Source organism: Camelus ferus, chromosome X (genome assembly GCF_009834535.1).
Source record: "Camelus ferus isolate YT-003-E chromosome X, BCGSAC_Cfer_1.0, whole genome shotgun sequence".
Taxonomy (NCBI): domain Eukaryota; kingdom Metazoa; phylum Chordata; class Mammalia; order Artiodactyla; family Camelidae; genus Camelus; species Camelus ferus.
Window position 1 is genome coordinate 32705471 of NC_045732.1, and position 14026 is coordinate 32719496.

At 34.7% G+C, this 14026-nt stretch overlaps 1 protein-coding gene and 1 non-coding gene across 2 annotated transcripts in view; one reads left to right on the forward strand and one right to left on the reverse strand.

Annotated features, from left to right (window-relative positions):
* CFAP47 (cilia and flagella associated protein 47) overlaps positions 1–14026 on the forward strand; it is a 359639-nt gene that overhangs the window by 35637 nt on the left and 309976 nt on the right. Inside the window, exons 14-18 of the mRNA XM_032474648.1 lie at positions 1784–2000; positions 2312–2553; positions 7073–7203; positions 9137–9259; positions 10518–10649. Of these exons, the coding sequence (XP_032330539.1) occupies positions 1784–2000; positions 2312–2553; positions 7073–7203; positions 9137–9259; positions 10518–10649 (845 nt within the window). The remainder of the gene's footprint in view (positions 1–1783; positions 2001–2311; positions 2554–7072; positions 7204–9136; positions 9260–10517; positions 10650–14026) is intronic.
* Positions 5471–5575, reverse strand: LOC116662352. The gene has a single exon (XR_004318388.1). It is a non-coding gene; the product is annotated as a U6 spliceosomal RNA (small nuclear RNA).

Consider the following 14026-nt stretch of genomic DNA (forward strand, 5'->3'; position numbering starts at 1 on the left):
ATTCTATTTATTCAAAAAGTTATGCAGAGATATAGAAGATAAGCAGAAATGATCCATATGATCTTCAAATTCAACACAATTCCAGTCAAAATCCCATCACAATCTTCTGTAGAAACTGACAGGCTCATTTTAAAATTCACGTGGAAACACAAAGTAGTTAGACTAGTCAAAACAATTTTGAAAAAGGAGAACACATTGGAGACAGTACTGCTTGACTTCAGGATTTATTATAAAGCTACAGTTAGCAAAACAGTATGTTATTAACATAAATATAGACCAATGAAACATAAGTGAGGTTCAGAACTAGATCTCTACATATTGGACAACTGAATTTTGACAAAGGTACAAAGGCATTGCAGTGCAGAAGGGATAGTAGTCTTTTCAATAAATAGTGCTGGAACATTAGAGTCACACACACACACAAACACACACAAAAGGAGTTTGTATCCATACCTTAACATCATGTGCCAAAACTAAATGGACTAGATCATAAGTCATGTGCCTCCCTCTTTCTAGAAGACATACAAATGACAAAGAAGCACATGGAAAAATGCACAACATTGTTAGTTGTTAGGGAAACACAAAATAAAACCACAGTGATACTACTATTAATCTATTAGAATGGCTAAAAAACGTACCATTTCAATTGTTGCCAAAGATGTGAGGAAACTGGTACTCTTGTACACTGCTAGTGGGAATGAGAAATTATACAGCCACTTTAAAGCAGTTTGACAGTTTCTTCTATATTTAAATACACATTTACGATGTTGTCTATCCATTGTACTCCCAGATATTTATCCAAAAGAAATGAGGGGATCTTTTCAGGCAAATGCTTATGCACAAATGTTTTAGCAACTTTACTAGCTTTAATAGGCCTTACCTGGAAAGAATCCAAGTGTCAATCAACAGATGATAGACAAACATTCACCTATAATGGACACTATTTATTCATGTAAAGGAATGGACTATTGACACATGAAACATCCTGAATGGATCTCCAGAGAACTTGATGAAACAAACCAGAGAAAACTCTTCCATGTTGTTTTACTCCAGTCAGATTAAACTCTAGAAAATGCAGACTGGTCTACAGTGATATAAAGTATTTAGAGTGGCAGTCTGGGAAGAGGGAATAGGAAGAATGGTGGGACAGAAAAACTGAAGGGTCACAGGAAATCTTTTTGGAGTGATGGATGTTGACTCTCTTCATTGTGGTGATTGTTTTGCAGGTGTATACATACATCAGCACTTATGAATTGCTACACTTTAAACAGGTATAGTTTATTGTATACCAGTTAAAATTAAACCAAGCTGTTAAAAAAGAAAAGCAGGATAAGGCTTACTAGTTATTAATATTATTACAATGTAAAAAATTTTGGCATTTAAAGGAGAAATCTTAAAACTTAAACAGTGAGTCAAGGGAAAGGTACCAATTTCTGTAAATTCTGGATAAGTGAACATAAATACATTGATGGAAGTGAAAAGGGTGTTGGAATACACACACTTGTGTACTGGAATGAGTTATAATTGGTGCTAATAATTTTGTCATGTAGTTTTCCATATAATCAGTATATATCTGTATTGAATTTTGGCCAGTAACCTCTGAACATCAAATTATGGACATTTAGATAAAAACTTGGTTAATAATTTCTGATATTATAATAAATATTTTAAGTACCATTTTAAACAAATGGACTGATTACAATATGGTATGAAAACTTAAAAAAAATAACTAAATGAACACATTTGTCAGCATTAAACTTAATAACTTACTTTTTTTTTTCAGGGCCCTCTGTCCTTAACTTTGGTGATGTTTGTGTGAACTCAACAAATACTCGTTTACTACATGTTATTAATATGCTCCCTATGCATATTTTGATCCAGTTAGATGTTAATTTGGTAGAACTTCGGAAAACCAACCAATTTTCCTATGTGATTCCACCTACAGCCAGTACTTATATTTCAGTGGTATTTGAATCTCCCAGCATTGGAAAATTTTGGAAGTAGGATTTATTTTCTAATTTCTATTTGCTAGAATCAAAGTGTCCTTTTCTTAAATATGTATTTATTTACCCCAATAATTGTTGTATATATTTAGTCCCAAAACATAGAAACTATATGTGCACCAATTTGTAGATTTGTAGATTCATATATCACTGGTAGTCTAATTAACATTTATAATTATTTTGATGTATTGTTTACTAAGAATTGTGGATGTCAATCAATTATAAAAGCATTTTTACATGTAACTGAATTATACCATTCAGTAAAGAGCTGTGACCCGTTAAATTTGGATGCTTTTGCTGTGTTACAGGTCTTTCATCTTTACAGTGAACAATATACCCAGTGGGCACATCCTAGTGATGGCAGTTGTTCTGCCAGTCAGACTGGAGCTATCTTCTAATGAGCTTGTATTGATACCACACGGCTTCTTGGTGAAAACATGCTTCAGGGGAACGGTTAGGTTGTATAACCATCAGAATTACTTTGTCAAATTTGCATGGCAACCAGTAAATGCAGGAAAAAGGATAGCATTTTCAATTCGTCCAGCTAAAGGTAAGAGTTTATTCTATTTGTTTGATTTTGACATTCATTTATTCATGTATTCAGGCATTAATCATATCTTGAGTGTGCACTTTATAAAGATGCCAGGAACACAGAAGTAAATTAGATATGGTCATGGGACAGTGGGACCTGCCTGCCTGCTTGTCTGCCTCCCTGCCTCCCTGCCTCCCTGCCTCCCTTCCTTCCTTCCTTCCTTCCTTCCTTCCCTCCTTCCTTCCTTCCTTCCTTCCTTCCGTCCTTCCCTCCCTCCCTCCCTACCATCTTCCCTTCCCCTTTCCTCTCCTTCCCTCTTTATTGCTAATTTAGGAATAGTCTTCATTTGGAATATAAGTACACAATACTTCAGATCACAGAGGATTCTTGGTTTGTAGAATTCTTGCCTTAGGTGTATTTTATTGTGAAAATCAGTCATTTCCAAAATCATGACTTTTATATAACTCTACCAGTGTTTGTAACAGGGAATGTTATAAACAAGCTTAAGTATTAATTTAAATTCACTTAATTTTAGTGCAGATATAGGTGGAGATGTTGACAAATTTAATAAGTGGAAGTAGAAGACTATCCCTTTCTTAAGACTAGAGATCATTGTTATAACCGTTTTTAATCTTTTTACTGATCTGGATAGATTTAGCATAATCCCAGATTATAATTTATTAAGCATTTGAGGTATCCTTCCATCAGTATTTACTGGATTGATTTGACCAAGCTCTTTTTTTGTTGTCATTATTAATACTGGAAATACTGGATTCTGCCTCAATCGAGAGAAAAGCTGAGTGGATGATCAGAGAAGAAAGAGAATATTTCTGCTGATTTCAGAGATACTAGATAAACCTTTTCCAGTTTTTTTTGAACAGCTATCAGTTGTCATTATATTATCATCTGCATTCCAGCTGTAGGTTCTGATCAAGCACAGGCACTTGACCTTGTATTTCTCTATCCTGACCAAGGCTGAGTAGCTGGGCTTCCCCCTTGGGGCAGCCGTGGAAATGCCATGATGAAGCTTCATTTGTCATAAGTCGAATTACAATGTTATAAACTTCTCTGGTTTTTAGAACTCTGCTTTTTCAGAGGAGATTTTAGTATCTACTTTTCTTTGGGTTGCTCATAATACCTCTTACATTTTTTTCTAATCAAAGCACAAAAACATAAAGACATTTAATTCCATATACAATGTTTGGATGAGTAATACCATTAGCCTTTAAGTACTTTAAATTTTTTGAATGGTATCAAATGATAACAATACTCAAATCTATTTCGTATAGCATTGAGGGAAGTATGCATAATTTATATTATATACATAGATTTCTCTAATGTAATTCTCCTTTTGATGCTCAGAATAGTCATATGATAATTACTCAATTTTGTTTTTGCCTCATTGTGTAAATCTTTTCATTGAGTCATTTTTCTTATATCCCTTTTGTTATATTGTGTCGGGGAAGGAGAAATTTTTCTCTACCCTTCTCTGTTCTTCTGGTTGGTCTAAGAATTAAATTGACATGAAACAGATTAACAGGAGAAAATCAAACAAAAGTTTAGTAACATGTATCCATGAGAGAGACCCAGTAATAACTCTCCAGAATGGCAAAAATCCTAACCTCAAATACCGTCTTCAGCTAAAGACAAAAGAGGGTGTTGAGGGGTAGTGGTTTGGCGCCTTAGAGGGGAGGAAAGTAATTCACATGGAGCTGGAAAAGCAAATGTTTGGTAAACAAATGTTTGCTGGGCCAGGCAGAGACAGCGGAACACCGAGTGGACTCTGATGCCCAGGCCCAACTGAGCTTCCCCACCCCATCTCACCTAAATAGCCCATATTCTCTGCAGGTATCTCTGGTGATAGCTCTATTCTGGGAACTAGCCCTTTATATAAATCCTTTCAGGTAGTTAAGGGGGAGATCACAAGAAAAAAAACTTCTTGAATCTTCTGTTTCTTAAAAATAATAAGCTTGAATTAATCCTCATGCCAAAGAGATACATTTTAGGGTGGCAAATTTTGTTACCCTATACTTGGTTTTACATCCTGCATAATACATTTAAAAAAAAAACCTCTATGTTTTTGTAAACTAAAATGAGTAGTTTTAAGTTAAATTTCATGTTGTGATTGTTCTTTCTCTCTGAGGCAGGATACATTTTGGATGTGTATTTGGATAGTGGATACTGTAAGGGGAGGATGTAAGAATAGATTGAGATTTTCTAAGATAGAATTGATTTCTGATTTGACTTTCTTTAGATATTGTTCATGTTTCTGCTTGTTTTGTTACGTGTTCATCCTTGTTGTCTTTAACCATCCTGAATCCTTGAGCCTATTCAATCCTTAAACATGTCTTCAGTCAATTCATTCGCACTATCTTCCTCAATTCTCACTCCTTGGCCATTTGTAGTATGTGCCCTGCCAATCCAGCCTTGCTCAGTTCAGCCATCCAATTTATTTCCCCTGTCCCCCAATAGATATAATATTCCTAGAGAAAAATATATAGCCATGCTGGTTGAAGGGAAAATACTGACCTCAAGGTGACCCTTCCACATAGATCTGTAATCCTTGTGCTGCTCTCAGCTCTTTTCAGCAAGCTCAGGTGTCTTTATAGATAGCATGGACTCTCCTTTGTCAGTTACTTCCCATCAGTCTTCTCCAGACACCTCTTTTCCAGTACTGTTCGTTGACTTTTATACTTCCCCCAGGTTTTGTCCTCCTGCAGAGTTCCTGCTCTTCCTTTGGTCACACCTCAGATGCCTTGTCCTAATAATGAAGTTTCCTCCACTTTCTTGGGCTAATTTAGAACTCCTCCCTCAACCATTTTTACACTCCCATTATGTATTTGTTTTGTCATGTACAGTTATTTGTTTAAATCCATCTCCTGTTGTGATAGATGTTCTTACTTAGAAATCTCTTTTCCTCAGACTTTTTTTTTTTTTTAATCTGGAACACTTCATGAATTTGCATCATCCTTGTGTAGAGGCCATGCTTATCATCCCTGTATCGTTCCAATTTTAGTATATGTGCTGGCAAAGCGAGCACTGCCTCAGTCTTTCTTGCCAATGAGATATGGACAGAAATTATTTTAGCTCTATTTCCCCTCTGGTTGCCAGCACTGTTTGAAGTCCTTCTACTTATATTAGCTTGTTTAATCCCTACAGTGATTCTCTGAGCTAGGTGCAGTTGTTATATCCTCACTTTATGTATGAGAAAATTATGTTACAAAGGTTAAGTAAATTGTCCAAAGTCTCAGCTAGTACATATGAGAGCTGAAATTTGAACCAGGGAATCTGACCCTAGAATTTGTGCTCTTTTAACCTCTATGGTTTGGTATGTTTCCACACTGAGGAAGGCAACATGATAAGGAATGGAGGTGTGGGAAGCTAGGAGCATTGCTCCTTGGAGGCATTGGTTAGCCTCTTAAGGCAGTCCTGGAATACCTGCCCGTGGACTTCTGATTGCATAAGATAAATAAACACGTGTCTACCTAACTCACTGTAATAGGACTTTTTGTTACTTAAAGACAAATATAATCTTAATGGATCCACTTTAGACTATTAGCTCTTCCACAAGCAGTTTCTCTTCTTTTTATAAATTACTGTGCCAACCATAGTATTTGCATTCAAAAGTATTAATAATAGTATCTCACAGTGGGTGCTTTCTGGGCATCACATACTATGTTACTCCCTATACATGTGTTGTTATCTCCCTACGTGGCCACTGCAGAGCTAGGAGGTAGGAATTATATCTTTTTTGAGACTGGGGAAACTACCATTGTGTGAGAGGCAACCTGACTCAAGGCAAAGTTTGTGATGGTCACTCATCTCTCTGTTCAGTATCCTGGGCCTTTGAATCTCAGGTGATCCTCTCCTTGAGAAACAAACTTCTAAGTCATTCTTTCCATCAAGTATTATTTTCTTAGTCCAGAGGAGATGATGAATCTAAACAGGCAAAGCAGCTCACAGCAAATGTGCCTGATATCTCCTGGGATCTCAATATATTTGAGTTATAGAAATGTGTTTACTAATAGGTACATCAGAAGTTACATCTCTAGGGATATGAACATTAAAACAAACAAAAAAATGCCTCTGTTAATGGTAATTCTTTCCTCCAAAAATTGAATGAGTGTTGTTAAGTAAGTATTTCTGAGTGTTGGGAAACATGTTGGGAGGGGGGTACGTGTGATCAGGGATCACAAATGGTTTTCTACCATCCATGTGTAAAGCCAACTCTAATCTTAAAGTATTCACTTCATTGATAAATATCAATTTTTTTGCTAAATATTGGCATATTTTTTGTTGACTATTTTGATCTGCCTATTAAAATTGGAAGATAAGGTATGCATTTTAGATTTTAATCAAATTTTCTGGATTTATACTCAATTGTTAACCTCTCATTTAGTGTTTTTCTATATCTTGAGTTTAAATAATCTGTTATATAAGGTTAGCACATTTTTATGCCAGTTCTTATTTTGGATATTAAAAAAATAAATGTAATTAATATGTGGTAAAGTTCTCATTCTCTCTGAATCCTCTGTAGGCACTGTTGAACCACATTCCTCACTGGAGTGTGAAGTAACATGGCAGCCGGATTTTGATTCGCCAGAAAAGGGAGAGTTTCTTCTTCACATCGATGAAGGAAACACGCTGACACTGAAATGTTTTGCACGTGTAATGATTTCACTTAAATACGATTTCTGTTTTGTGGGCTCTAAACTGGTTGGGTATACATATGTGTATATAGTTGGGTATATATAGTATGTTAGTAAAAACTGATTTTGCATGCAGTACTTAGTTAACTAAATTATTTTAGCATCTTCTTGCAGCCACTTCTCTACCATAAATGAAGACTTTGCTAAAAAATGGGTTATTTAAAATTAACTCAGAAATCCAAAGCTTTTGTGCCAACAATACTAGATTGTTATTAGAACCTTTATAAATATATACCACCATGGGAGCCACTTGAAATTAACTTATGTCATTAATAAATGCCAAAGGAAAATAGAGAAAATTATAGTTTTGCTCTACTACCTATTTAGTATTCTAGTTATAATTAATAATTCAGTATGAAATGGATCATGTGATTCACATAGCAAGAAAATATGGAAAATTCTTATAGAATATACTTCTTGTAATAAAAATGTAAGTAAAATGAAGGCTGCAATATGTAATGTTAACTTTCTTTCTGTGGTAGAGCCCAGAAGGCCTTAACTTCATGGCTCTTAATCACCAAGGATCCACTTTACTTGTGTGCCAAATTCTCCTCCCAGTGTTCTTAGTAATTTAGCACAACCCAATACTCTTTTACTAAATCCCATTTCTGTCTCCAGGCCATGATCACATTCTTACGTATTTCAGCTATGAGGGCACTTACAGCCTTAAGGTGTAAGAGATTCATCCACTTTAATGATGGCTAGTGGCAGTCAGAAATTAGTAGTGTCTTTCCTCTGCTCCAGGCTTGAAATAAGCTGGGTCCTAGTGCTTTCACTGTGTTTAAATCACTTCCTATTCTTTTTTAAACTTTCTGTTGAAGTATAGTATATATACAGAAAGGTGCACATATTATAAAGTATGTATCACTCAGTTACTCTTTGTAAACTGGTAACGCCTTTGTAACTCACACCCAGATAAACCAGATCAAGAAACAGAACATGACTAGCATCACAACAGAAACTCCCTGCTACGCCACACTTCCAGTCACTAAGTGTCCCTCCCAAGGTCATTACAAGTTAGGTGAACTGTGAAGTGTTACGCTTAAGAAAGTAAAGATGGAGGAACATGAAATGATTCAATAAAATGTTCATTTAAGGTTTGTCATTAGATGTGAAGGACTTACTGGACCATTTCATCTCCTGTTAGCCTTGTTTGAAAGTTTATTGTTCCGATTACTCCAATCATATTCTTCAAATAATTATAAGAATGTAGTAAAATCTCCTAATACAATAAGAAATAATGTGTATTAGATAAAGACAATAGGGTCTGTTCTAACGAGCACTGAATGAGGAGTTAGAAATCTTGGATTCTAGTTCCCCATGGTTACTGTTTGCTCTCCTGTAAAATGGGAGAGGTGGATAATATCAATATTTCCAAAAAGTGTTCTGTGAACTGGTTTGTGTAGGACAAGGTGAGAGAGTCCTGTGGCGAAGTAACTCAGTGAGTCCCAGTGAATGACCTCCCCATTCTCAGAGAAGCAGAGTGTACATTATCAGCATATTAAGCCCTATAAGAAGACTTTTGGCACCTGATTTCCCATACTTCTGTGACCTTTGAACTTTTTCCTTTTGTGTTAACATTTAGTAACATGCTGTATGTAGTGGGGCAGGTGATCTCTCACATCCCCTTCAGTGATTAATCTCCATAATTCTCAGTCCTGGTTCTACTTGCTCCTTAGAGTTCTCTTACTACCCCTGCCTTCTTCAGTTGAGGAGGACATTTTAAATATTCCATTCTCTTTTCCTTTCTCTTAAGCACACATAAACTCTGATAACACTTTGTATTTTAGAAATTTCTGTGAAGCTGAAAAAATCTGAGTTATCTGGTAGAGGATAAAAACGTGTTTACTGTTGATCCAATTTTATTTTCTCTTTCTTCCTCTTGTTACTAGCTTGGTCATACCAAGGTCAGATTTTTAGAAACAAGCTTATCCTTCAGTAATAGCCCTCAAGGGTTAACAACTTGGAGGAAAGCCACTCTTCACAATGTAGGACCAAACCATGCTTATTTCAAGGTAAGGTAGAGTCTTGGAATCTTATTTGGATCAGACCACATAATTTAAATTAATTTTTTATGATTACTATGCCGTGAATACTTTAGTCTTTATAGATTGACTAATGCTAATATTTAGGTATTTCATATGAGATTTATTTGAGTACACTTCATCTACTTTGTCCTTTTAATGTCCCATAAAATCTGTTTCTCTCTCTTCCTCAGTCTCTCCCTTTCTTCTCCTCTTACCCCCTTTTTCTTTCTGTCTCTTATTTTGTTTTATTGGGAAAAAAGATAGGTGATTTTAAAAAACCAACATTAGAAAATACACATTGTTGATGTTACATTCCATATTTAATTACATGCTTTTCCTTTTTTCCTCACTTTAACTCTATCATCAGGAATGTTATGGTAGCAACTGGGATCTAGATCCAGACCATTCTAAAAATACTCTATTTATCGTGTTGCTCCTGATTTAAATTGTGGGCTGAGTGGTGTTTAAAGTGATGAAAGAGTTTTTTTTTTTTTTTCTTAAACCAAGAAACATGTTAAGATTTCCCAAATAGTGACAGTAGAGGTTAGCATTTGAGATCTTTCATTCAAGCTTTATATTTACATGTTTTCTCCTGCCGAAAGGAGGATACTCATTTCTCCTCTGTTGTGTCAGGATTAGTTCTGTAGTCTTTTACCTTATCCCCCAGAATATCTTAACCAATTTCTCTTTAAATTATTCTGACTTAAAGCATAGTAGATAAGCCTAAATTGGCCTGTGACAAACCACACCATAACTCTTTTGGTAAGTCACTTTTTTGAAAGTCAAAACGATACCTTAGACATTAGGCTATAAAGAAAGTAATAAAGAAGAGGAGGTTACTTTATTATTTTGCCTCCCTACTAACTTTGCTTTCAGTTTTTTAAGATCAGGGAAGAGGCAAACTATCAAAATAGTATATAGAATTTTGGCATCTCTCTAATGGATATATCTCATCCTTTCCTTATAAGTTTTGCAAAGTCTTGAAAACACTTCATATGTTAAACTTCATCATCCTATTTCAATGGAAGATGCCGCTACTAAAAATTTTGTTTCTTGGGTTTGGGGCACAAATTCTTGTTGAAATTGAAACCATTTGTCTGGTGGTTAAAAATCTGTTGCAAACTCATCTCATGCCCAGTGCCTACAGGTCTGCTCTCTAGGTAGTGGTTTGGAGGCTGTCCTGTGAAAGCTTTGATACAGTAACTTTAAAGGATAGTGTAGCATTTCTGCAAATTTTTGATTACAGATTTGTGACCAGAGTCTTTTGTCTACAATTAATATTATTCCATCACAAGGAATAATCCCATTGGGAGGGCTAACTGTTCTCAATATCTCCTGTACATCTACGGTGGCAGAAAAATTTGATACAAGAGCAAAGGTATGTTGATACATATGTGTGTTCTCACCTTATATGTGTCTATGTGGATTTGTTTGGTTAAGATATTTATATATAGTGGATATAATGCTATAAAATGTTATATACATGTTTATTCTTAGCTTATTTTAGTAATTTCTTCTAATGGGAATGGGTTTTAATGCCATGATACTAAAGAGTAATTTTTAAAATTTGTTATTTTTCTATTCTAAATTTCTAATTGAGTTAGCTCTAAAGAGGTGCAGTTTTTAGAGATCTAAAAAATAAGGAACCTTACCTATACCATCTATTGTAAAAATTCTTAGCACAGCTTGGCAAGAGGATCTGTGGAACATATTTCTAGTGTAAGGTTGGTAATGGAAAGTTCTAGTAAGTTAAAATGGATATCTTTACATTAATATGAGGCATTTTTCACATGAACTTGGAATGATATTTAGCATCTCTAACTTGTGACAAGTCCTCACTAGTTACAGAGCAAACAATGTTTTTTTCCTTAGAATTAATTAGATACATTAGGAAAAAACAATCGTTTTGGAATGATAATTTTAAATAGCTTTAATAACTGTATGAATTGCAGGCAAATTTATATATTAGGTTAACATCTATATTTTGTGGCACACGTAAGATATTTTACCTATTTTATGTTCTGGGAATTATGTAAATGGAAAGATACTACCTTGATTTTAGGGGCTTCTCTAAGTATTCATTAAACACAATAAATAAAACCTGTAAGGCCAGTCTATAATAAATTCTATTTATTATAAACTCATGGAATGGAATACCTTTTTTCATATATATATATATTTTTTTTTTATTGAAGTATATTCACTTTACAATGTGTCAATTTCTGATGTACTGCATAATGCTTCATTCATACATGAACATACATATATTTGTTTTCATATCCTTTTTCACCATAAGTTACTACAAGATATTGAATACAGTTCCCTGTCCTATACAGTATGAACTTGTTGTTTATCTATTTTATATATATAAGTTAGTATCTGCAAATCTCGAACTCCCAATTTATCCCTTCCCACCCCCTCCCCCCTGGTAACTATAAGTCTGTTTTCTATGTCTGTGAATCTGTTTCTGTTTTGTAAATAAGTTTGTTCGTCTTTTTTGGTTTTTTTTAGATTCCATTCCACATGTAAGTGATACCATATGGTATTTTTCTTTCTCTTTCTGGCTTACTTCACTTAATCTTAAATCTCAGGATCAACTGTATGCATTTGCTCACATTAAAAAATAATATGTACACTGTCATAAGATCAAAATGATGAATAGCTTTAGATGTATCCCCCATTTTATCCTTCCATTTTCCATAACCATTAATTCTTAAATAATATGTAGCCAAATGTAATAAGTACTGATTTGCCTGACCCCGAAATAAACCACCTCATATCTCACTTTTATAAAGAAATATCTATTGAAAGATGTTTATAAATTATATATTGTGGTATGCAGCCTGAGATTTGGGCACAATTTTTTTACATGCTATTCTGGAAAAACTAAAAAAATACGGCCACTAAAATATAGATTTTACTAAAAGATGACATGCTGTATCTTAGAGGATTATGCTGTTTTTTACAAAGCTTACCTTTTTTAAAATTTTAATTTAAGTATAGTTGATTTACAATGTTGTGGTAGTTTTTGCTGTATAGCAGAGTGATTCAGTTACATGTATATATTCTTTTTCATGTTCTTTCCATTATGGTTTATTACAGGATATTGAATATAATTCCCTGTGCTATATACAGTAAAACCTTGTTGTTTATGTATAGTACTTGATATCTTCTAATCTCAAACTCCTAATTTACCCCTACCCCACCCCTTTCTCCTGTGTTAACCATAAGTTTGTTTTTTATGTCTGTGAGTCTGTTTTTGTGTTGTAAATAAGTTCATTTGTATCATATTCTAGATTCCACATGTAAGTGATATCATATGATATTTGTCTTTCTCTGTCTGACTTACTTCGCTTAGTATGATAATCTCTAGGTCCATCTATGTTGCTGCAAATGGCATTATTTCATTCTTTCTCTCTGGCTGAGTGGTATTCCACTATATAAATATACCACAACTTCTTTATCCAGTCATCTGTTGATGGACATTAGGGCTGTTTCCATGTCTTGGCTATTGTAAATAGTGCTGCTATGAACATTGGGGTGCAAGTGTCTTTTTGAAGTACGGTTCCTTCTAGATATATGTCCAGGAGGAGGATTACTGTATCATATAGTAAGTCTATTTTTAGTTTATTGAGGAATCTCCATACTGTTTTCCGTAACAGGTGTACCAGTTCACATTCCTACCAACAGTGTAGGAAGGTTCCCTTTTCTCCACACCCTCTCCAGATTTGTTATTTGTAGACATTTTAATAATGGCTATTCTGACTGGTGTGAGGTGATACCTCACTGTTATTTTGATTTTCATTTCTCCGATAATTAGCAAAGTTGAGAATGTTTTCATGTGCCTTTTGGCCATTTGTGTATTTTTTTTTTTTTGAGAAATGTCTGGTTAGATCTTCTGCCCATTTTTTGGTCAGGTTTTGTTTTGTTATTGTTGTTATTGTCCTATATGAGCTGTTTGTACATTTTGGAAATTAAGCCCTTGTTGGTCGCATTATTTGTAAATATTTTTTCCCTGTCCATAAGTTGTCTTCGTTTTGCCTAAGGTTTCCTTTGCTGTGTAAAAGCTTATAAGTTTGATTAGGTCATTTGTTTCTTTTTGCTTTTGTTTCTGTTGCCTTGGGAGACTAACCTAAGAAAAAATTGCTACGGTTTATGTCAGAGAATGTTTTGCCTATGTTCTCTTCTAGAGTTTTATGATATCATGTCTTATATTTAAGTCTTTAAAAGCTTACCTTTTTAACAGTATAATATAATGAGATTCATCTCATTAATCCATTCAACACACACTTACTGGTCACCCGTTATGTGTTAGTCTCTTGTCTAGATACTAGGGATGGAAAATTGAACAAGATAACTAGGGTCCTTGATCTCTCGGAGCTTACAGTCTGGTGGGGGATACAAACAAGTTAAAAGAAAAGTAAAATATTGTGTAATAAGTACTCTGATAGAGTAAGGCAACAGGCTAAGGGCGTACCCAGGAGAGGTTTACAACCCATGCTGAAAGGGTCAGGGGCAGTTTCCTAGGGGAAGATACATCTAAAGACACCTGAAGTTAAGAAGCCAAAGGAAAGGGATAGTAGTGGGGTGGAGGAGGAAGGAGGAAAGAGTATTGAAGGAAGCAGACATCGAATGTGTTCATGCATGGAGGAAGAAAGATACGCACAACTTAGTGTAGCATGATTAGATTATAGATCAAATTGATGATAGCGGGAAAAAAATCTATTTAGAGACTTGTGTAAGTTTTAGGTCATA